Source organism: Myotis yumanensis, unplaced genomic scaffold (assembly GCF_028538775.1).
Source record: "Myotis yumanensis isolate MYYU_CA2020_CCGP unplaced genomic scaffold, mMyoYum1.0.hap1 SCAF_14, whole genome shotgun sequence".
Lineage (NCBI taxonomy): Eukaryota > Metazoa > Chordata > Mammalia > Chiroptera > Vespertilionidae > Myotis > Myotis yumanensis.
This window is the reverse complement of record NW_027223765.1, coordinates 32,110,250-32,131,896: the sequence shown is the minus strand read 5'-3', so window position 1 is coordinate 32,131,896 and position 21,647 is coordinate 32,110,250. Positions and strand designations below refer to the sequence as shown.

General features: G+C 47.1%; 1 protein-coding gene across 2 annotated transcripts in view; it reads right to left on the bottom strand.

Annotated features, from left to right (window-relative positions):
* LOC138992515 (uncharacterized) overlaps positions 1–20,615 on the bottom strand; it is a 32,396-nt gene extending 11,781 nt beyond the window's left edge. The window contains exons 1-5 of one of the 2 annotated variants that reach the window (XM_070391377.1): positions 20,475–20,615; positions 12,693–12,841; positions 10,548–10,688; positions 9,995–10,140; positions 523–618 (exon numbers count right to left, since the gene is read on the bottom strand). In XM_070391377.1, the coding sequence (XP_070247478.1) occupies positions 523–618; positions 9,995–10,140; positions 10,548–10,688; positions 12,693–12,841; positions 20,475–20,549 (607 nt within the window). In that variant the 5' untranslated portion in view covers positions 20,550–20,615. Of the gene's footprint in view, positions 1–522; positions 619–9,994; positions 10,141–10,547; positions 10,689–12,692; positions 12,842–14,793; positions 14,884–20,474 lie in introns of those variants that run through there. The other variant, XM_070391376.1, reaches the window with a different exon arrangement.
* Positions 20,616–21,647: the final 1,032 nt, after the last annotated feature.

Below are 21,647 nucleotides of genomic sequence, written 5' to 3'. Positions count from 1 at the left end.
GTTGCCAGCAAAGCTCCAGAAGCTGTGAGAGGCCTGGACCCCATTCTCCCTTAGACCCTCCGGGAGGAACCAACCCTGCCAACATCTTGATCTTGACTTCCAGGCTCCAGAACTGTGAGACGTGTGTCTCTATTATTTAAGCCACCTGGTCTGTGGCAGCCCTAGGAAACTAATATACCCCTGAGAGGCAGGAGCACACGTGTGCCCCACCCAGAGCTGGCACGTGATAACCATCTTCAGTTGAGGCAGCTACAAGGACCAGAAGGTAAGCTCCTTGGGACAGGAACCAGGGACACCCCGTACTGCATCCCTCACACACCAGCCCAGATGGCCTTGAGGACAGTTTCTTTCATCGGTGTGACTGAAAGAGTGACCAGAGGCAGCCAGCAGTTCTTCAAGGCCTCTAACCTCCTGAATTTTTCCATTTGGAGTAATTACTGTAGCAGTAGGTGCCCACAGCCCATGAAAAGAGGAAGTGATTTCATGAAGGGAGAGGAATAATGAAAACAACAACAAAAATACCTTTTTTTCTCTTCTTCTTCTCTGAAGTAGCTTTCACAGTTCCAGTTCCAGATGACTTGGTCATCTGGTTCAAAGTTGAACTTCCTCTCTGACTGGCTGGAAGGGGGCGGGCGCGGGGGGGAAGGATTAAAAAAGAAAGCCTGTTCAAAGATGCATGGATGGGTTTTTGACACACTTAGATATTGGCTCTTGCCTTCATTTTACGAACAATTTGGGCAGAGATATTTCTCAGAAGAGAGAATTATCCCACCCACTGTCAAAATTGTATTCACTTCAGTTCAGTCCTGTCTTTTTCATATTTATTTCCTCAAAGACCTGAGGGGCACAAGCAACCAAGTAGGGCACCGAGAATTTTCCTGCAAGGCCTCCCCTAGATTCTTCCCATCCCACAGCTGCCCTCTGTAAATAGCTCCAAATCTCTGGGATTTGTAAGAATGTAGCAGAGAGGAACATATTTTTTGAAATATTTTATAAAAAATATTAGTGCATTATCTCTCTGGAGTCATATCACCTTTCTTTTTTTTTTTTTTTTTAGATTTTAAAATATTTTATGGTTATATATCTTAACAGATGCCTATGACCTGAATGCTCACCTCAGGCTAAAGGTAATTAGAAAGACTCTCCTAGAGTACATACCCTTGACCAGAATCGAACCTGGGACCCTTGAGTCTGCAGGCCGATGCTCTATCCACTGAGCCAAAGCGCTCAGGGTTCATCCTTCTTTTTCTGTCTCTCGCACCCTACACCCCATCCATCAGGAAATGGTACCGATGTAGAAGCTGACCTCTCTCTACTACCCTCGTCTCACCTGGGTAGGCACCCCTTACCTGGTTGACCACAGCCTCCCATAAGGACGCCCTGCCCCTGCCCCACCCAGACAGTCTGCCACACAGATGGAGGGGTCCCTCTCAAACCTAAATCCTAATACTCTGCTCCCTCCTAGCTAACAAGGCCCTTGACTCCGGGTCCCTGTTACTACCCCGCTCGCCCCTTGCTGTTCCTTGGGGCCTTGGTGCAGGCCATTCCCTCCGTCTGGAATGCTCTCCCCATTTATCCGCAGGCTCACTCCCTCACCTGTAGTGTCTACACAAATGCTACCTTTCCTAGGAGACCTACACTCAACCATCTGTTTGAAATCACACCCCACCCATCCTCCTTCCCCAGACTCCCACGCTTGCCTATCTCGCTTGACGCTTTATTTTTCCATGGCAGTTATCACCTTCCAACAAACTGTAGCACATATATTTGTTCTGCCTTTTAGGAACTGTCTGGCTCCCACCCACCTGCACACAGACACCCATGCAGCACACGCACGGCAAATGCGTTCCCAGCCTCTCCTCTGGGGCAGGCTCTCTGCTTCATGCACTGTCTCCCAAGCACCAGTACTTGGCATACACAAGGAGGGACACGACTGAGCACAGACACGTTGGGGACGGAAGGAAGGAAGGGAGGGAAGGAAGGAAGGAAGGGAGGGAGGGAGGGAGGGAGGGAGGAAGGGAGGGAAGGAAGGAAGGAAGGAAGGAAGGAAGGAAGGAAGGAAGGAAGGAAGGAAGAAAGGGAAGGAAGGAAGGGGGAAGGGGCCTCATTACTAAGATTACATATTACACATTATGACAAGTAATTAAGAAAACAAACTGGTCTTTGGATCGTGAGGCAGTCATGCCTCTTTGTCAGCAACAGAAATCAACTGTGCCTGACTCTGGTGGGAAGAGGTTACTGGGAGGCCTGGGAGTAAGTAGCTCACAGAAGAGGAGAGAAAGCCAAACATTTGGGCCTTACAAAGCGGTGGCCTCAAAACATTATTGCGCTCATAGTACCCAAGGGGAATATTGAAAAGCTACCTGGTACATTTTGAGGTTGGAATTTAAACTTGGTCATCAGAAGTTTTAAAATTTCAAAGGGTGAGATTTCTAGCAAATATGGCACATGTTGACATTTAAAAATGAAGTCTGTCCTACCTTTTTCTTAAGTGTATCAAATGGAATCTAAATTTCCAAGCGATTTGATACCCACCATCCTCTATTAAAAAATCCCAAACAGCCCTAGCTGGTTTGGCTCAGTGGATAGAGTGCCGGCCTGCAGACTGAAAGGTCCTGGGTTTGATTCCAGTCAAGGCACATGCCCAGGTTGTGGGCTCGATGCCCGGTAGGGGGCATGCAGGAGGCAACTGATCAATGATTTTCTGTCTTCATTGATGTTACTCTCTCTCTTTCCCTCTCCCTTCCTCTCTGAAATCAATAAAAAAATTTTTTTTTTTTAAATCCCAAACAACCACCCTGGTCGGGTAGCTTGGTTGGAGCATCCTCCCACTGTGCCAAGGTTTTGGGTTTGATTCCCAATCAGGGCCCATACCTAGGTTGTGGTTCAATCCTAGTCAGTGTGTACGGGAGGCAAATGATCGATGTTTCTCTTTCTCTATCCCTTCCCCTCTATCATCAATCAATCAATCAATCAATCCCAAACAACTCAAAACATGAGCAAATTCTTCTTTAGTGATTTAAAATTTGACATTATTCTTTTCTTCTTGTGCTTTCATATGTATTCACATTCTACTTATTTCACAGAATTTTATATTTGAAAGTCTTCTATAGCTCATCCTGTAACACTTCTCTGTAATAAAAATGCTACATTTACAAAAATTGAAATTTTAAAAATATCTGGGACCATAAGGCTCTAAAGTATTAAAAATATCTTCTGCAATTATTAATCAATTTTAGAAGTATATGATTGATTAATACAACATATGTATTTTATACATTTTGATAAATCCTAATTAAATACAAACATAAAATTTTATTGAATGCCTGTCAATGAGGTAGATGGTGCTGTTTTATATATTTGTCTTTATAATTAACTAGAGGCCCAGGGCATGAAATCATGCAAGGGTAGGGTCCCTAGGCCTGGCTGGCAATCAGGGCTGATTGGAGCCTTCCTTCGTTCCACGCTGCCCCCTGGTGGTCAGTGAACATCATAGCGAGCAATTGAACTCCCAGTCTCCTGGTCAAACTCCTGAGGGGACACTTTGCATATTAGTCTTTTATATATATAGCAAAAGATTCATGTATTCACTAAAGAATATTACTGCTAAAATGAGGCAGACACCCACATCAATGTTATTTCTATTTTTCATTGTGATAATTGTAAATGCTGGGAAATCTTGTTCATACAGATGGAAGTGGAATAGGGTTGCCAGATGTAATCTTCCTTACCCACCCCCTCCCTGCCCCAAATACTGGACACCCAGTTCCATTTAAATGTCAGAGAAATAAAGAATAATTATTTTAGTTATTATATCCCAAACATTGCATGGGACATACTTATAATAAATTATTTGTTTTTTTTAAATCTATAATTCAGACTTAGCTGGGAAATTCTAGAAGGATTTTTATCATAGCAATATAATTCAATTCTGTGAACACCTGAGTTATAGGCTAAAAATCACATATGGTCGATTGAAAAAAAGGTTTTTAATAACTTGTCGGTTGATAGTGATTATGCCCTCCTCAAATTACATTAAAAGCAAAAATTGGAAGCTACCTGATGTGTAAACAGTGGTTTGCCGCTGATCTATTAGAGTCACTCACTTCCTTAACATTTACATTAATAGTTTGAATTGAGTCTGTTGTTGCTCCCTAGGGAAGACGCTCTGCTCAGATACTGGATGGGAGAGAACTGTGCCTTTCTTTGGCAAAGTAAAATGATGATGGTGACCAAGAAAATTAATCACAAGTATCGGGTCCTGGAAGTTGAGAATCTGGACATTAAAAGAAATCATCCACACCCTCTCAAACTCACCCCACTGGAAGTTCCCAGGGATCCCGTGTCCTGGTGCACTGGGGGTGCTATGACAAGATCCCGTAGACTGGTGGCTTAGCAACAACAAACATTTCCTCCTCACGGTCTCCCAGCACCGGCAGATTCAGTGTCTGGTGAGAGCTTGCTTCCCGGTTCACAGGCAGCTGTGTTCTCGCTATAACCTCACATGGCAGAAGGGGGAGGGAGCTCTCTGGGGTCTCTTTTATAAGGACACGAATCCCACTCAGGAGGGCTCTGCTCTCATGACCTCAGCACCTCCCCAAAGCTCCACCTCCTAATACCATCATCTTGAGAATCAGGATTTCAACATGTGAATTTTGGGTGGACACAACAGTATGTAACACCTTTGTTTCAACACAAGGGTTGTAAGGGACTAGAACCGGGGCAGCTCCAGGGGTCTGGCAGGATGAGCTAAAGCACAGGTTGTTGGGGGTGGGGTACCAGGTTCCTTGGCTCAAGAATCACGTTTTAGGGTGCAAAGTCCAGCTGGTGGAGCTTGGGTCCCATACCCATTGTGGTCAGGAGAGAGGGCTGGTAATAGACACAATCATTTCTTGCCCCACCCCCTTTTCCATTTATGGCTAATCCTGTTGGCAAAGAAGTAAAATCAAGATGGGCAAACTAATTTGCCCGAGTGGAGGTGTATTAATGCAGCTCTCAAGTAGAAGGCACTTTTACTCAGTGCTGCTGTGTACGTTTCTGCTATGGACAGAAAGTTTGAGTCCTCTCAGAATTCATATGTTTAACGCCCAGATGGCTGTATTTGGAGATGGGGCTAAGCAGGAGTAAAAAAGTTTCTTCTACTCTCAACGTCCTTTTGGCTGGTCTAATAATCAAATAGACATGAGACAAATTAGCAAGAGAAAATAACCAAATTTAATCACACACATATGCATAGGAACCCCACATACATGAGGGGTTCAAAGACAGAAAGGAATAATGAGATCTATATGACACTCTGCGCTAAGGATCACCTTGAGGCTTCAGAGGGAAGGAAGGTCACTGCAGGACAAGAAGAAAGGCAGATGTTCAGTAATTAGTCTTTGTCCTGCCCTACAGATAGGTCAAACAAAGGTTATCTCTAAAAATCTCTTATTTTGGGCAAGGCCCCTAATTCAAATTCTCCTAGGTAGTTAAGATGGGGTAGAAGTTTCTTTTGAGTCTACAATGTCTTGGTGGCCTTTGGTTCAAAACAATTCACATACCAGATACATCTTGGGGTGACTCATCCTGAACCCCTACTGTCCTCTTAGGACAGGGGTGGGAACCTTGTTTCTGCCAAGGGCCATTTGGGTATTTATAACATCATTGGCAGACCATTCTTAATTATCAACTTAAAAATTAGCCTGCCCTATTTGGTCAAACATTTACTTAACTCACCCCTAATGCCTCGGCAGGGCCAGACCAAATGATTTTGTGGGCCTTGTACGGCCTGCTGGTCGGAGGTTCCCCACCCCTGTCTTAGGAAGTAATTAAGGTTTAAATGAGGTCGTAAAGGTGGGTCCCTGATCAGATGGAATTAGTGTCTTTATTGGAGAGATACCAGAGAGTGCTGCGTGTGTGCATGTGTGTGTGCATGTGCATGTGTGTACGTGCGCATGTGTGCATGTGCGTGTATGTGCACACACATGTGTGTGTATGTACATAGAAAGGCCATGTGAGGACACAGCAAGGGGGCGGCCATCTGTAAGCCAGGAAGAGAGCTCTTAATAGGAACTGAATCAGCTGGCACGTTGAGCTGGGACTGGCAGCCTCCTGAGCTGTGAGAAAGTAAGTGTGTTCTTCAACCACCCGCCTGTGGTATTTTGTTATGGCAGCCGAGCAGACTGACACAGTTACCCAGAAGAATGCAGACGAGCTGAAATGCACTGGATGCACTAAACAAAAATTAAGGTTCTAGTGAATGTCAATGTTAGAGCCTGTCACAGTCAGCCTTAGAGGAAGAGCAGGACCTAGACATGTACTTGGGGTGGGTTTTGTTGTTGCGACTGCTAAGATCCTGAGTAATGAGAGGAACTTACAAGAGGTTCTGTGTGCCGACCACTAACCTCAGGGCACGGCTCAGCGGGAGCAGTCTGCACCCTGTCCAGGCTGCCGTGAAGAATGACAGGGCAGGCGCTCTCTGTGGTCAGCTCTGACCCTGGCTTTTGTGGCTCTCAGGGAAAACAAATCCAGAACCCTAAGCCTTAATGCCCCTTTCAGCAGAAAACCAGTTGGAACAACCAGAATAGATCTTCACATTTCTTCCCTGCATCCTGTCACTTTAAAAAAAATCCTTACTAAAGGATATGTTTTTATATATATATATATATATATATATATCTACACTAATAAAAGAGAAACATGGTAATTGGCGTACGACCGCTACCCTTCCCATTGGCTAATCAGGGAGATATGCAAATTAACTGTCAGCCAAGATGGCGGCCGGCAGCCAGGCAGCTGGAAGCGAACATGAGGCTTGCTTGCTCCAGTGACTGCAGACTCCAACGTTCCCCGCCTGCCTTGCCCACCTCTGAGCTGGCAGTTTGAAACATTCTAACAAATATAGGCCTGGGATCTCAGAGCTGGAGTTATACATTGTTTCGATTATAGAACCGAAACAAACCAGATACCTGCTCTCAGAGCTAGAGCCAGAGCTAAAGCTGGCCCAGAAAAAAATAAAAAAAAAGGAGCGGTTGGGAGCTTCAATCAATAACCGCCAGCCTGAAAGCAGCCCTCAGCCGCTCACCCAGCCTGGCCAGGCACCCCAGTGGGGACCCCCACCCTGATCCAGGACACCCTTCAGGGCAAACCAGCCGGCCCCCAGGCCTCTATCCTATATAGTAAAAGGATAATATGCCTCCCAGCACCGGGATCAGCGGAGCCGCGAGGCCTCCTGGCACCGGGTCAGCGTGACAGGGGGCAGCGCCCAAACCCCCGATCGCCCTGCAGCTCTGTGTGTGATGGGGGTGGGGCCACAACCTCCCTGATCGGACCTGCTCTGTGTGTGACAGGGGAAGGCGCCCCAACCCCCTGATCAGCCCTGCTCTGTGTGTGACAGGGTAGCACCATAACCTCCCCATCGGCCCTGCCCTGAGTGTGACAGTGGCTGCGCCCCAACACCCTGATTGGCCCTGCTCTGTGGGTGATAGAGGGTGGCCCCCCACCCCCATCCCCACGGGCCCTGCTCTGTGTGTGACAGGGTAGAGCCATAACCTCCCCATTGGCCCTGCCCTGAGTGTGACAGTGGCGGCACCCCAACCCCCTGATCGGCCCTGCTCTGTGCGTCACAGGGGGTGGCGCAGCAACCTCCCCATCGACCCTGCCTTGAGTGTGACAGGGGGCGGTGCCCCAACCCCCCAATCAGCCCTACCCTAAGCGTGACTGAGGGTGGCATTGCAACCTCCCAATCCGCCCTGCTCTGTGCATGCCAGGGGGTGGCGCCCCAACTCCCCAATCGGCCCTGCTCTGAGCCCGACCAGGGGCTGCACCTAGGGATTGGGCCTGCCCTCTGCCACCCGGGAGCAGGCCTAAGCCAGCAGGTCGTTATCTCCCGAGGGGTCCCAGACTGCGAGAGGGCACAGGCCGGGCTGAGGGCCCCCCCCTTCCCAACCCCCGAGTGCACAAATTTTTGTGCACTGGGCCTCTAGTATATATATATTAGAGGCCCAATGCACAAAATTCATGCAAGAGTAGGCCTTCCTTCCCCCGGTTGCCGGCACTGGCTTCCCTCTGGCACCCAGGACTCAGGCTTCCCTCGCAGCCCTGGCTTCGTCTGAAAGGTCATCCGGAAGGACATCCGGTCTCATTAGCATATTATGCTTTTATATATATATATATATATATATATATATATATTTGGAGAGAGAGAAAGGAAGAGATGTAGAGGAGAGAGAGACAGAGAGAGAGAGAGAAAGCTCAATGTGAGAGAGAAACATTGATCAGTTGCCTCTCATACATGCCCTCACCTGGGATCGAACCCACATCCTAGGTATGTGACCTGACCAGGAATTGAACCCACAACCACTTGGTGCACAGGATGATGCTCAACCAACTGAGCCACTCGGCCAGGGCTCCTTGTCTTTACTTTTCCAGTCCCACACCTCTCACACCTGTCCCTGCCTGCCACACAACAATCCCTTAAAATGGTACTTTTACATTTCCAATGATTTCTTTAAAAGAAAATCACAGATTCACTTAGTTATTTAGATACCAAAGTTACAATATAGGACTTCATAAATAGGACCAGGGCTTTTTATAAGAATCTTGGTAAAAAATAGCAGAGGGAAAGTAATATTTGATAACATTGTTTTCCAGCTTCCTTTTGTATATTCGTTGGGGTGACTGAATTATCAAATTGAACTAGTAACCTGTTTAATTTTGACACCATGAAAATACCTAAATGGGGGATAACCATTGAATTTGTGAATCTGTGTTCAGTACAAGTTCTTTGAGCTCAGTTCCACAAAGTAGCCCTGACTTCAGCTCTTTTTTTAAATAGGACAAGTCAGTGAATAATTTTTTTAAAAAAATTGAGATACAGCCCTAGCCAATTTGGTTCAATGGATAGAGCATTGCACTGTGGATCAAAGGGTCCTGGGTTTGAGTCTGTCCAAGGGCACGTACCTCGGTTGCAGGCTCCTCCCCAGCCTGGGTCCTGGTTGGGGTGTGTGCAGGAGGCAACCAATCGATGTGTTTCTCTCACAGCGATGTTTCTCTCTGTCTTTCCCTCTCTCTTCCACGCTCCCTAAAAATCAATGGAAAAATATCCTCAGGTGAGGATTAAAAAAAATAAATGAAATTGAGATACAATTGACATATAACATTATATTAGTTTCAGGTGTACAACATAATGATTTAATACATGTATATATTGTGACATGATCGCCACAGTAAGTCTAGTGCACTGGGAGAGGAGACCAACTCTCCGAAGGGAAGTACTAGTAGAGTCATGAGCAGCAAACTCGGGTTCTCCTGATGACGTGGTCTGCGCCCCTGACCTCAGCCATCTCTGAAGACCACACCACCTGCCAACACCCCAGTTATGTGAGCCACTAAAACCCTAGTTATATTTGTGTTTGGGTTGCTTTCACTTTTAACGGAAAGATTTCTGATTTGCATGCTGCACTAGTTTCCCATTGCTGCTGGAACCAATGACCACAAATGTAGTGGCTTCAAACAACACAACTTTATTATCTTCCACTGTTGTAGGTCAGAAGTCTGAAAGGGTCTTAGAGGCCAAAGTGAAGGTGTCGGCAGAGCTTCGCTCCTTCTGCAGGCTCTGGGAAGAATCTGCTTCCTTGCCCTTTCCAGCACCTGTGTTCCTGGCTCATGGCCCCTTCCTCACGTCACTGCCATCTCTCCTCCTACTGTCACCTTTCTGGCTCTCTGACTCTGACCCTCCTGCCTCCCTCTTATAAAGACCCTGGCAATTACACTGGACCCACTCAGCTAACCCAGAATAATCCCCTAAAGCAAGATCCTTAATTCGATCACATCTGCAAAGTCCCTTTTGCCATGAAGGTCACACAGTCACAGATTCTGAAGATTCGGACAGGAGTATCTTTGGGGGTCTCTTGTTCTGGTCTCACGCATACTCAGGAAGCAGACTCGAGAGTGACCACTGGGAAGGCCACTTAGGGGCAAAGCAGTTTCCTTCTAGTTCTCCGGCGCTTACCTGGGAGTGCGGGACGGGGACTGCTGGAGTCGGGTGAGGCTGTGGCTGGCGGGCCTCTGCCCCGCATCTCTGCATACTCTGCTATGGGCCTGAGGAGGGCCAGCGCTCCGGAACACTGCAAGTAATTGCCATCGAGGTGCAGCTCGCTGGGGAAGGGGCCAAATACACGGCTCGTTAGGTGTTATTTCCACTCTCTCAGATCAGGACTTGAGGTCTTCACCTCCTAAAATAAATGCTACTACTTAGACCTTGTTATAAAATAATAAATAACCATAATAAATAATAGACCAGGGCATGAAAAATAGACCTGGTGGCCATGTTACTGGCCAGAGACATGCATTGAACATGACATCCCTGAATCTCAAATGTAAGTAGAGGATCTTGCTCTTATCATTAAGAAGAAGAAAACACAAAATAACTAGAGGAGAGAAAAAGATGATGAGAAACATATTGAAAAGTGAGGGGAACGAGTGGGCTCTGTCAATAAGCTGGTTATATAATTCCAGACAGAACCTCGCCGGAGGCAGGCTGGGCGACAGGGGACGCCTCTCACCAGATGGCGCTCTGGCGGATGAGGGAGCCCAGGCGTGGCCCGCTCCGGGGCCCCAGACCACAGTAGCGCAGGCTGAGGCCTTGAAGCCTGTGGTTGTTCTCCAGGCCTGAGAAAATGCTCTCCATTTCTTCACTTTCAAATCTAAAAGGAAATGACAGGAACCAATTAGTGACTTTTAAGACCTATGTCACCCGCTGGGTTAGTCATTTTCAAGCACCCCTAGGGCAGTGAGAGCCACTTATTTTTTTTTTAATAAAATATTTTTATTGATTTCAGAGAGGAATGGAGAGGGAGAGAGAGAAACATCAATATGAGAGAGAATCGTTGATCACCTGCCTCCTGCACACTCCCCACTGGGGATCGAGTCCATAACTGGGCATGTGCCCTTGACTGGAATTGAACCCAGGACCCTTCAGTCAGCAGGCCGAGGCTCTAACCACTGAGAAAACCAGCTAGGGCTGGAGCCACTTTTGCTGATCCTTGATTTGGGCTTCCTGGGCCAGGGCTGGTGCTGGAGTGGGCTGTGTTGACAGAGGGGGCTGCCTGCATGTGGAGGAAGGGGGCCTGGAGTCTGCCTTCTGAGCAAAGAGCAGGGGATGGTTTGAGTAGCCATTCAAGGGAGGGAATGGAGAGCGAGCTCTGAACCCTGCAGTCAGGAGAGATGGCCCAGCTGGCAGGGCCGAAGGCGTCTGTGGAGGCTCAATGGTACCAGGACTTTGTGAGGAGGGGCCTTTAAAAAAAAAGTTTTTATTGATTTCAGAGAGAGCAAGGGAGAGGGAGAGAGGGAGAAAAACATTGATGAGAGAGAATGAATCATTGATCGGCTGCCTCCTGCACACCCCCTTCTGGGGATTGAGCCTACAACCCAGGCATGTGCCCTGACCCAGAATCGAACAGCAAACTCCTGGTTCATGGGTCGATCCTCAACAACTCAGCCACAGGGGCCAGGCAGGAGTGGCCTTTTAAAGTTTGTCCAGAGCAGGTACAGGGAAGTCCAACCTCCCAGTCCTCCTTCCATGGCCCTGGGTTGCTCCTCCCCTCCCACTGCACGGTCCCTAGAGGCTGTGGTTTCCCTTAGCCTCACTACCGCTCAACTTTCAGTGGTTCTCAACCTCCTGGCCCTTTAAATACAGTTCCTCATGTTGTGACCCAACCATAAAATTATTTTCGTTGCTACTTCATAACTGTAATGTTGCTAGTGTTATACATCGTAATGCAAATATCTGATATGCAGAATGGTCTTAGGCAACCCCTGTGAAAGGGTCGTTTGACCGCCAAAGGGGTCGCGACCCACAGGTTGAGAACCGCTGCATATGGACATCTTTGGTGACATTCAGAGTCCACCTTACATTCTGCATAATCAAGAAGAGCATGTCTCCTTTCCGCTGCTAGCCTGAGGGCTCCCTCGGACAGCAGCCTCACCTTGTGTATATTTGCATCTTCCTTAGCAATGAGCACAGGGTCTTGCACAGACAGGCCTTGGACAAACATTTGTTGAAAGAATAAATGAATGCCCTGACCGGTTTGGCTCAGTGGATAGAGCGTTGGCCTACGGACTGAAAGGTCCCAGGTTCAATTCCGGTCAAGGGCATGTACCTATTGGTTGTGGGCACATCCCCAGTAGGAGGTATGTAGGAGGCAGCTGATCGATGTTTCTCTCTCATCGATGTTTCTAACTATCCCTCTCCCTTCCTCTCTGTAAAAAATCAATAAAATATATTAAAAAGAAAGAAAGAAAGAATAAATGAGCCGAAACCGGTTTGGCTCAGTGGATAGAGCGTCAGCCTGCGGACTGAAAGGTCCCAGGTTCGATTCCGGTCAAGGGCATGTACCTGGGTTTCGGGCACATCCCCAGTAGGAGATGTGCAGGAGGCAGCTGGTCGATGTTTCTCTCTCATCGATGTTTCTAACTCTCTATATCTCTCCCTTCTGCTCTGTAAAAAATAAATAAAATATATTAAAAAAAAAAAAAGAATAAATGAATGATAGACGCTTTTTTGAGAACCCTAACATTCACTCAGGAACATTAACTCCAGGGAGGTTTTTCAGTGCCCCTTTCAGTGATGACGTGATGAGATGCACGGGAAGGGGATATTGCCCTCCCCCGGCCTTGCCTCCCCCAGCTGACAGCAGTCAGAGCCGCACCTGCAGTAATCGAGGACAAGAGAATGCAAACTGCTGAACTGCAGAGCCTGCCCAAGTCTCCCCAGAGACCACAGATCCATCTTGCAATCAATGAGTTCCAGGGTGGTCAGTGGGCAGGTGGCATGCCCCTTCCATTCCAGAAGCGAAGCCTGAGAATGCAAAGTAAAGGGTCCTTATGTAATAAAGTTAATATGCTCTCTGTGTTCATGTTACTTAAAAGTCAGTGTCTTAAATACCTCAACATTCTTGCTTCTCAAATAACTTTCTACTTACCCAAGGAGAAAGTGACATGCAAATAGAATAATTTCCCTTAAAAATGAAGACTCATCAAAAAATTATATGGGAGCCCTAGACAGTTTGGCTCAGTGGATAGAGCGTCGGCCTGTGAACTGAAAGGTCCCAGGTTTGATTCCAGTCAAGGCACATGCCCAGGTTGTGGGCTCGATGCCCGGTAGGGGGCATGCAGGAGGCAACTGATCAATGATTTTCTGTCTTCATTGATGTTACTCTCTCTCTTTCCCTCTCCCTTCCTCTCTGAAATCAATAAAAAAATTTTTTTTTTTTAAATCCCAAACAACCACCCTGGTCGGGTAGCTTGGTTGGAGCATCCTCCCACTGTGCCAAGGTTTTGGGTTTGATTCCCAATCAGGGCCCATACCTAGGTTGTGGTTCAATCCTAGTCAGTGTGTACGGGAGGCAAATGATCGATGTTTCTCTTTCTCTATCCCTTCCCCTCTATCATCAATCAATCAATCAATCAATCCCAAACAACTCAAAACATGAGCAAATTCTTCTTTAGTGATTTAAAATTTGACATTATTCTTTTCTTCTTGTGCTTTCATATGTATTCACATTCTACTTATTTCACAGAATTTTATATTTGAAAGTCTTCTATAGCTCATCCTGTAACACTTCTCTGTAATAAAAATGCTACATTTACAAAAATTGAAATTTTAAAAATATCTGGGACCATAAGGCTCTAAAGTATTAAAAATATCTTCTGCAATTATTAATCAATTTTAGAAGTATATGATTGATTAATACAACATATGTATTTTATACATTTTGATAAATCCTAATTAAATACAAACATAAAATTTTATTGAATGCCTGTCAATGAGGTAGATGGTGCTGTTTTATATATTTGTCTTTATAATTAACTAGAGGCCCAGGGCATGAAATCATGCAAGGGTAGGGTCCCTAGGCCTGGCTGGCAATCAGGGCTGATTGGAGCCTTCCTTCGTTCCACGCTGCCCCCTGGTGGTCAGTGAACATCATAGCGAGCAATTGAACTCCCAGTCTCCTGGTCAAACTCCTGAGGGGACACTTTGCATATTAGTCTTTTATATATATAGCAAAAGATTCATGTATTCACTAAAGAATATTACTGCTAAAATGAGGCAGACACCCACATCAATGTTATTTCTATTTTTCATTGTGATAATTGTAAATGCTGGGAAATCTTGTTCATACAGATGGAAGTGGAATAGGGTTGCCAGATGTAATCTTCCTTACCCACCCCCTCCCTGCCCCAAATACTGGACACCCAGTTCCATTTAAATGTCAGAGAAATAAAGAATAATTATTTTAGTTATTATATCCCAAACATTGCATGGGACATACTTATAATAAATTATTTGTTTTTTTTAAATCTATAATTCAGACTTAGCTGGGAAATTCTAGAAGGATTTTTATCATAGCAATATAATTCAATTCTGTGAACACCTGAGTTATAGGCTAAAAATCACATATGGTCGATTGAAAAAAAGGTTTTTAATAACTTGTCGGTTGATAGTGATTATGCCCTCCTCAAATTACATTAAAAGCAAAAATTGGAAGCTACCTGATGTGTAAACAGTGGTTTGCCGCTGATCTATTAGAGTCACTCACTTCCTTAACATTTACATTAATAGTTTGAATTGAGTCTGTTGTTGCTCCCTAGGGAAGACGCTCTGCTCAGATACTGGATGGGAGAGAACTGTGCCTTTCTTTGGCAAAGTAAAATGATGATGGTGACCAAGAAAATTAATCACAAGTATCGGGTCCTGGAAGTTGAGAATCTGGACATTAAAAGAAATCATCCACACCCTCTCAAACTCACCCCACTGGAAGTTCCCAGGGATCCCGTGTCCTGGTGCACTGGGGGTGCTATGACAAGATCCCGTAGACTGGTGGCTTAGCAACAACAAACATTTCCTCCTCACGGTCTCCCAGCACCGGCAGATTCAGTGTCTGGTGAGAGCTTGCTTCCCGGTTCACAGGCAGCTGTGTTCTCGCTATAACCTCACATGGCAGAAGGGGGAGGGAGCTCTCTGGGGTCTCTTTTATAAGGACACGAATCCCACTCAGGAGGGCTCTGCTCTCATGACCTCAGCACCTCCCCAAAGCTCCACCTCCTAATACCATCATCTTGAGAATCAGGATTTCAACATGTGAATTTTGGGTGGACACAACAGTATGTAACACCTTTGTTTCAACACAAGGGTTGTAAGGGACTAGAACCGGGGCAGCTCCAGGGGTCTGGCAGGATGAGCTAAAGCACAGGTTGTTGGGGGTGGGGTACCAGGTTCCTTGGCTCAAGAATCACGTTTTAGGGTGCAAAGTCCAGCTGGTGGAGCTTGGGTCCCATACCCATTGTGGTCAGGAGAGAGGGCTGGTAATAGACACAATCATTTCTTGCCCCACCCCCTTTTCCATTTATGGCTAATCCTGTTGGCAAAGAAGTAAAATCAAGATGGGCAAACTAATTTGCCCGAGTGGAGGTGTATTAATGCAGCTCTCAAGTAGAAGGCACTTTTACTCAGTGCTGCTGTGTACGTTTCTGCTATGGACAGAAAGTTTGAGTCCTCTCAGAATTCATATGTTTAACGCCCAGATGGCTGTATTTGGAGATGGGGCTAAGCAGGAGTAAAAAAGTTTCTTCTACTCTCAACGTCCTTTTGGCTGGTCTAATAATCAAATAGACATGAGACAAATTAGCAAGAGAAAATAACCAAATTTAATCACACACATATGCATAGGAACCCCACATACATGAGGGGTTCAAAGACAGAAAGGAATAATGAGATCTATATGACACTCTGCGCTAAGGATCACCTTGAGGCTTCAGAGGGAAGGAAGGTCACTGCAGGACAAGAAGAAAGGCAGATGTTCAGTAATTAGTCTTTGTCCTGCCCTACAGATAGGTCAAACAAAGGTTATCTCTAAAAATCTCTTATTTTGGGCAAGGCCCCTAATTCAAATTCTCCTAGGTAGTTAAGATGGGGTAGAAGTTTCTTTTGAGTCTACAATGTCTTGGTGGCCTTTGGTTCAAAACAATTCACATACCAGATACATCTTGGGGTGACTCATCCTGAACCCCTACTGTCCTCTTAGGACAGGGGTGGGAACCTTGTTTCTGCCAAGGGCCATTTGGGTATTTATAACATCATTGGCAGACCATTCTTAATTATCAACTTAAAAATTAGCCTGCCCTATTTGGTCAAACATTTACTTAACTCACCCCTAATGCCTCGGCAGGGCCAGACCAAATGATTTTGTGGGCCTTGTACGGCCTGCTGGTCGGAGGTTCCCCACCCCTGTCTTAGGAAGTAATTAAGGTTTAAATGAGGTCGTAAAGGTGGGTCCCTGATCAGATGGAATTAGTGTCTTTATTGGAGAGATACCAGAGAGTGCTGCGTGTGTGCATGTGTGTGTGCATGTGCATGTGTGTACGTGCGCATGTGTGCATGTGCGTGTATGTGCACACACATGTGTGTGTATGTACATAGAAAGGCCATGTGAGGACACAGCAAGGGGGCGGCCATCTGTAAGCCAGGAAGAGAGCTCTTAATAGGAACTGAATCAGCTGGCACGTTGAGCTGGGACTGGCAGCCTCCTGAGCTGTGAGAAAGTAAGTGTGTTCTTCAACCACCCGCCTGTGGTATTTTGTTATGGCAGCCGAGCAGACTGACACAGTTACCCAGAAGAATGCAGACGAGCTGAAATGCACTGGATGCACTAAACAAAAATTAAGGTTCTAGTGAATGTCAATGTTAGAGCCTGTCACAGTCAGCCTTAGAGGAAGAGCAGGACCTAGACATGTACTTGGGGTGGGTTTTGTTGTTGCGACTGCTAAGATCCTGAGTAATGAGAGGAACTTACAAGAGGTTCTGTGTGCCGACCACTAACCTCAGGGCACGGCTCAGCGGGAGCAGTCTGCACCCTGTCCAGGCTGCCGTGAAGAATGACAGGGCAGGCGCTCTCTGTGGTCAGCTCTGACCCTGGCTTTTGTGGCTCTCAGGGAAAACAAATCCAGAACCCTAAGCCTTAATGCCCCTTTCAGCAGAAAACCAGTTGGAACAACCAGAATAGATCTTCACATTTCTTCCCTGCATCCTGTCACTTTAAAAAAAATCCTTACTAAAGGATATGTTTTTATATATATATATATATATATATATATATATATCTACACTAATAAAAGAGAAACATGGTAATTGGCGTACGACCGCTACCCTTCCCATTGGCTAATCAGGGAGATATGCAAATTAACTGTCAGCCAAGATGGCGGCCGGCAGCCAGGCAGCTGGAAGCGAACATGAGGCTTGCTTGCTCCAGTGACTGCAGACTCCAACGTTCCCCGCCTGCCTTGCCCACCTCTGAGCTGGCAGTTTGAAACATTCTAACAAATATAGGCCTGGGATCTCAGAGCTGGAGTTATACATTGTTTCGATTATAGAACCGAAACAAACCAGATACCTGCTCTCAGAGCTAGAGCCAGAGCTAAAGCTGGCCCAGAAAAAAATAAAAAAAAAGGAGCGGTTGGGAGCTTCAATCAATAACCGCCAGCCTGAAAGCAGCCCTCAGCCGCTCACCCAGCCTGGCCAGGCACCCCAGTGGGGACCCCCACCCTGATCCAGGACACCCTTCAGGGCAAACCAGCCGGCCCCCAGGCCTCTATCCTATATAGTAAAAGGATAATATGCCTCCCAGCACCGGGATCAGCGGAGCCGCGAGGCCTCCTGGCACCGGGTCAGCGTGACAGGGGGCAGCGCCCAAACCCCCGATCGCCCTGCAGCTCTGTGTGTGATGGGGGTGGGGCCACAACCTCCCTGATCGGACCTGCTCTGTGTGTGACAGGGGAAGGCGCCCCAACCCCCTGATCAGCCCTGCTCTGTGTGTGACAGGGTAGCACCATAACCTCCCCATCGGCCCTGCCCTGAGTGTGACAGTGGCTGCGCCCCAACACCCTGATTGGCCCTGCTCTGTGGGTGATAGAGGGTGGCCCCCCACCCCCATCCCCACGGGCCCTGCTCTGTGTGTGACAGGGTAGAGCCATAACCTCCCCATTGGCCCTGCCCTGAGTGTGACAGTGGCGGCACCCCAACCCCCTGATCGGCCCTGCTCTGTGCGTCACAGGGGGTGGCGCAGCAACCTCCCCATCGACCCTGCCTTGAGTGTGACAGGGGGCGGTGCCCCAACCCCCCAATCAGCCCTACCCTAAGCGTGACTGAGGGTGGCATTGCAACCTCCCAATCCGCCCTGCTCTGTGCATGCCAGGGGGTGGCGCCCCAACTCCCCAATCGGCCCTGCTCTGAGCCCGACCAGGGGCTGCACCTAGGGATTGGGCCTGCCCTCTGCCACCCGGGAGCAGGCCTAAGCCAGCAGGTCGTTATCTCCCGAGGGGTCCCAGACTGCGAGAGGGCACAGGCCGGGCTGAGGGCCCCCCCCTTCCCAACCCCCGAGTGCACAAATTTTTGTGCACTGGGCCTCTAGTATATATATATTAGAGGCCCAATGCACAAAATTCATGCAAGAGTAGGCCTTCCTTCCCCCGGTTGCCGGCACTGGCTTCCCTCTGGCACCCAGGACTCAGGCTTCCCTCGCAGCCCTGGCTTCGTCTGAAAGGTCATCCGGAAGGACATCCGGTCTCATTAGCATATTATGCTTTTATATATATATATATATATATATATATATATTTGGAGAGAGAGAAAGGAAGAGATGTAGAGGAGAGAGAGACAGAGAGAGAGAGAGAAAGCTCAATGTGAGAGAGAAACATTGATCAGTTGCCTCTCATACATGCCCTCACCTGGGATCGAACCCACATCCTAGGTATGTGACCTGACCAGGAATTGAACCCACAACCACTTGGTGCACAGGATGATGCTCAACCAACTGAGCCACTCGGCCAGGGCTCCTTGTCTTTACTTTTCCAGTCCCACACCTCTCACACCTGTCCCTGCCTGCCACACAACAATCCCTTAAAATGGTACTTTTACATTTCCAATGATTTCTTTAAAAGAAAATCACAGATTCACTTAGTTATTTAGATACCAAAGTTACAATATAGGACTTCATAAATAGGACCAGGGCTTTTTATAAGAATCTTGGTAAAAAATAGCAGAGGGAAAGTAATATTTGATAACATTGTTTTCCAGCTTCCTTTTGTATATTCGTTGGGGTGACTGAATTATCAAATTGAACTAGTAACCTGTTTAATTTTGACACCATGAAAATACCTAAATGGGGGATAACCATTGAATTTGTGAATCTGTGTTCAGTACAAGTTCTTTGAGCTCAGTTCCACAAAGTAGCCCTGACTTCAGCTCTTTTTTTAAATAGGACAAGTCAGTGAATAATTTTTTTAAAAAAATTGAGATACAGCCCTAGCCAATTTGGTTCAATGGATAGAGCATTGCACTGTGGATCAAAGGGTCCTGGGTTTGAGTCTGTCCAAGGGCACGTACCTCGGTTGCAGGCTCCTCCCCAGCCTGGGTCCTGGTTGGGGTGTGTGCAGGAGGCAACCAATCGATGTGTTTCTCTCACAGCGATGTTTCTCTCTGTCTTTCCCTCTCTCTTCCACGCTCCCTAAAAATCAATGGAAAAATATCCTCAGGTGAGGATTAAAAAAAATAAATGAAATTGAGATACAATTGACATATAACATTATATTAGTTTCAGGTGTACAACATAATGATTTAATACATGTATATATTGTGACATGATCGCCACAGTAAGTCTAGTGCACTGGGAGAGGAGACCAACTCTCCGAAGGGAAGTACTAGTAGAGTCATGAGCAGCAAACTCGGGTTCTCCTGATGACGTGGTCTGCGCCCCTGACCTCAGCCATCTCTGAAGACCACACCACCTGCCAACACCCCAGTTATGTGAGCCACTAAAACCCTAGTTATATTTGTGTTTGGGTTGCTTTCACTTTTAACGGAAAGATTTCTGATTTGCATGCTGCACTAGTTTCCCATTGCTGCTGGAACCAATGACCACAAATGTAGTGGCTTCAAACAACACAACTTTATTATCTTCCACTGTTGTAGGTCAGAAGTCTGAAAGGGTCTTAGAGGCCAAAGTGAAGGTGTCGGCAGAGCTTCGCTCCTTCTGCAGGCTCTGGGAAGAATCTGCTTCCTTGCCCTTTCCAGCACCTGTGTTCCTGGCTCATGGCCCCTTCCTCACGTCACTGCCATCTCTCCTCCTACTGTCACCTTTCTGGCTCTCTGACTCTGACCCTCCTGCCTCCCTCTTATAAAGACCCTGGCAATTACACTGGACCCACTCAGCTAACCCAGAATAATCCCCTAAAGCAAGATCCTTAATTCGATCACATCTGCAAAGTCCCTTTTGCCATGAAGGTCACACAGTCACAGATTCTGAAGATTCGGACAGGAGTATCTTTGGGGGTCTCTTGTTCTGGTCTCACGCATACTCAGGAAGCAGACTCGAGAGTGACCACTGGGAAGGCCACTAAGGGGCAAAGCAGTTTCCTTCTAGTTCTCCGGCGCTTACCTGGGAGTGCGGGACGGGGACTGCTGGAGTCGGGTGAGGCTGTGGCTGGCGGGCCTCTGCCCCGCATCTCTGCATACTCTGCTATGGGCCTGAGGAGGGCCAGCGCTCCGGAACACTGCAAGTAATTGCCATCGAGGTGCAGCTCGCTGGGGAAGGGGCCAAATACACGGCTCGTTAGGTGTTATTTCCACTCTCTCAGATCAGGACTTGAGGTCTTCACCTCCTAAAATAAATGCTACTACTTAGACCTTGTTATAAAATAATAAATAACCATAATAAATAATAGACCAGGGCATGAAAAATAGACCTGGTGGCCATGTTACTGGCCAGAGACATGCATTGAACATGACATCCCTGAATCTCAAATGTAAGTAGAGGATCTTGCTCTTATCATTAAGAAGAAGAAAACACAAAATAACTAGAGGAGAGAAAAAGATGATGAGAAACATATTGAAAAGTGAGGGGAACGAGTGGGCTCTGTCAATAAGCTGGTTATATAATTCCAGACAGAACCTCGCCGGAGGCAGGCTGGGCGACAGGGGACGCCTCTCACCAGATGGCGCTCTGGCGGATGAGGGAGCCCAGGCGTGGCCCGCTCCGGGGCCCCAGACCACAGTAGCGCAGGCTGAGGCCTTGAAGCCTGTGGTTGTTCTCCAGGCCTGAGAAAATGCTCTCCATTTCTTCACTTTCAAATCTAAAAGGAAATGACAGGAACCAATTAGTGACTTTTAAGACCTATGTCACCCGCTGGGTTAGTCATTTTCAAGCACCCCTAGGGCAGTGAGAGCCACTTATTTTTTTTTTAATAAAATATTTTTATTGATTTCAGAGAGGAATGGAGAGGGAGAGAGAGAAACATCAATATGAGAGAGAATCGTTGATCACCTGCCTCCTGCACACTCCCCACTGGGGATCGAGTCCATAACTGGGCATGTGCCCTTGACTGGAATTGAACCCAGGACCCTTCAGTCAGCAGGCCGAGGCTCTAACCACTGAGAAAACCAGCTAGGGCTGGAGCCACTTTTGCTGATCCTTGATTTGGGCTTCCTGGGCCAGGGCTGGTGCTGGAGTGGGCTGTGTTGACAGAGGGGGCTGCCTGCATGTGGAGGAAGGGGGCCTGGAGTCTGCCTTCTGAGCAAAGAGCAGGGGATGGTTTGAGTAGCCATTCAAGGG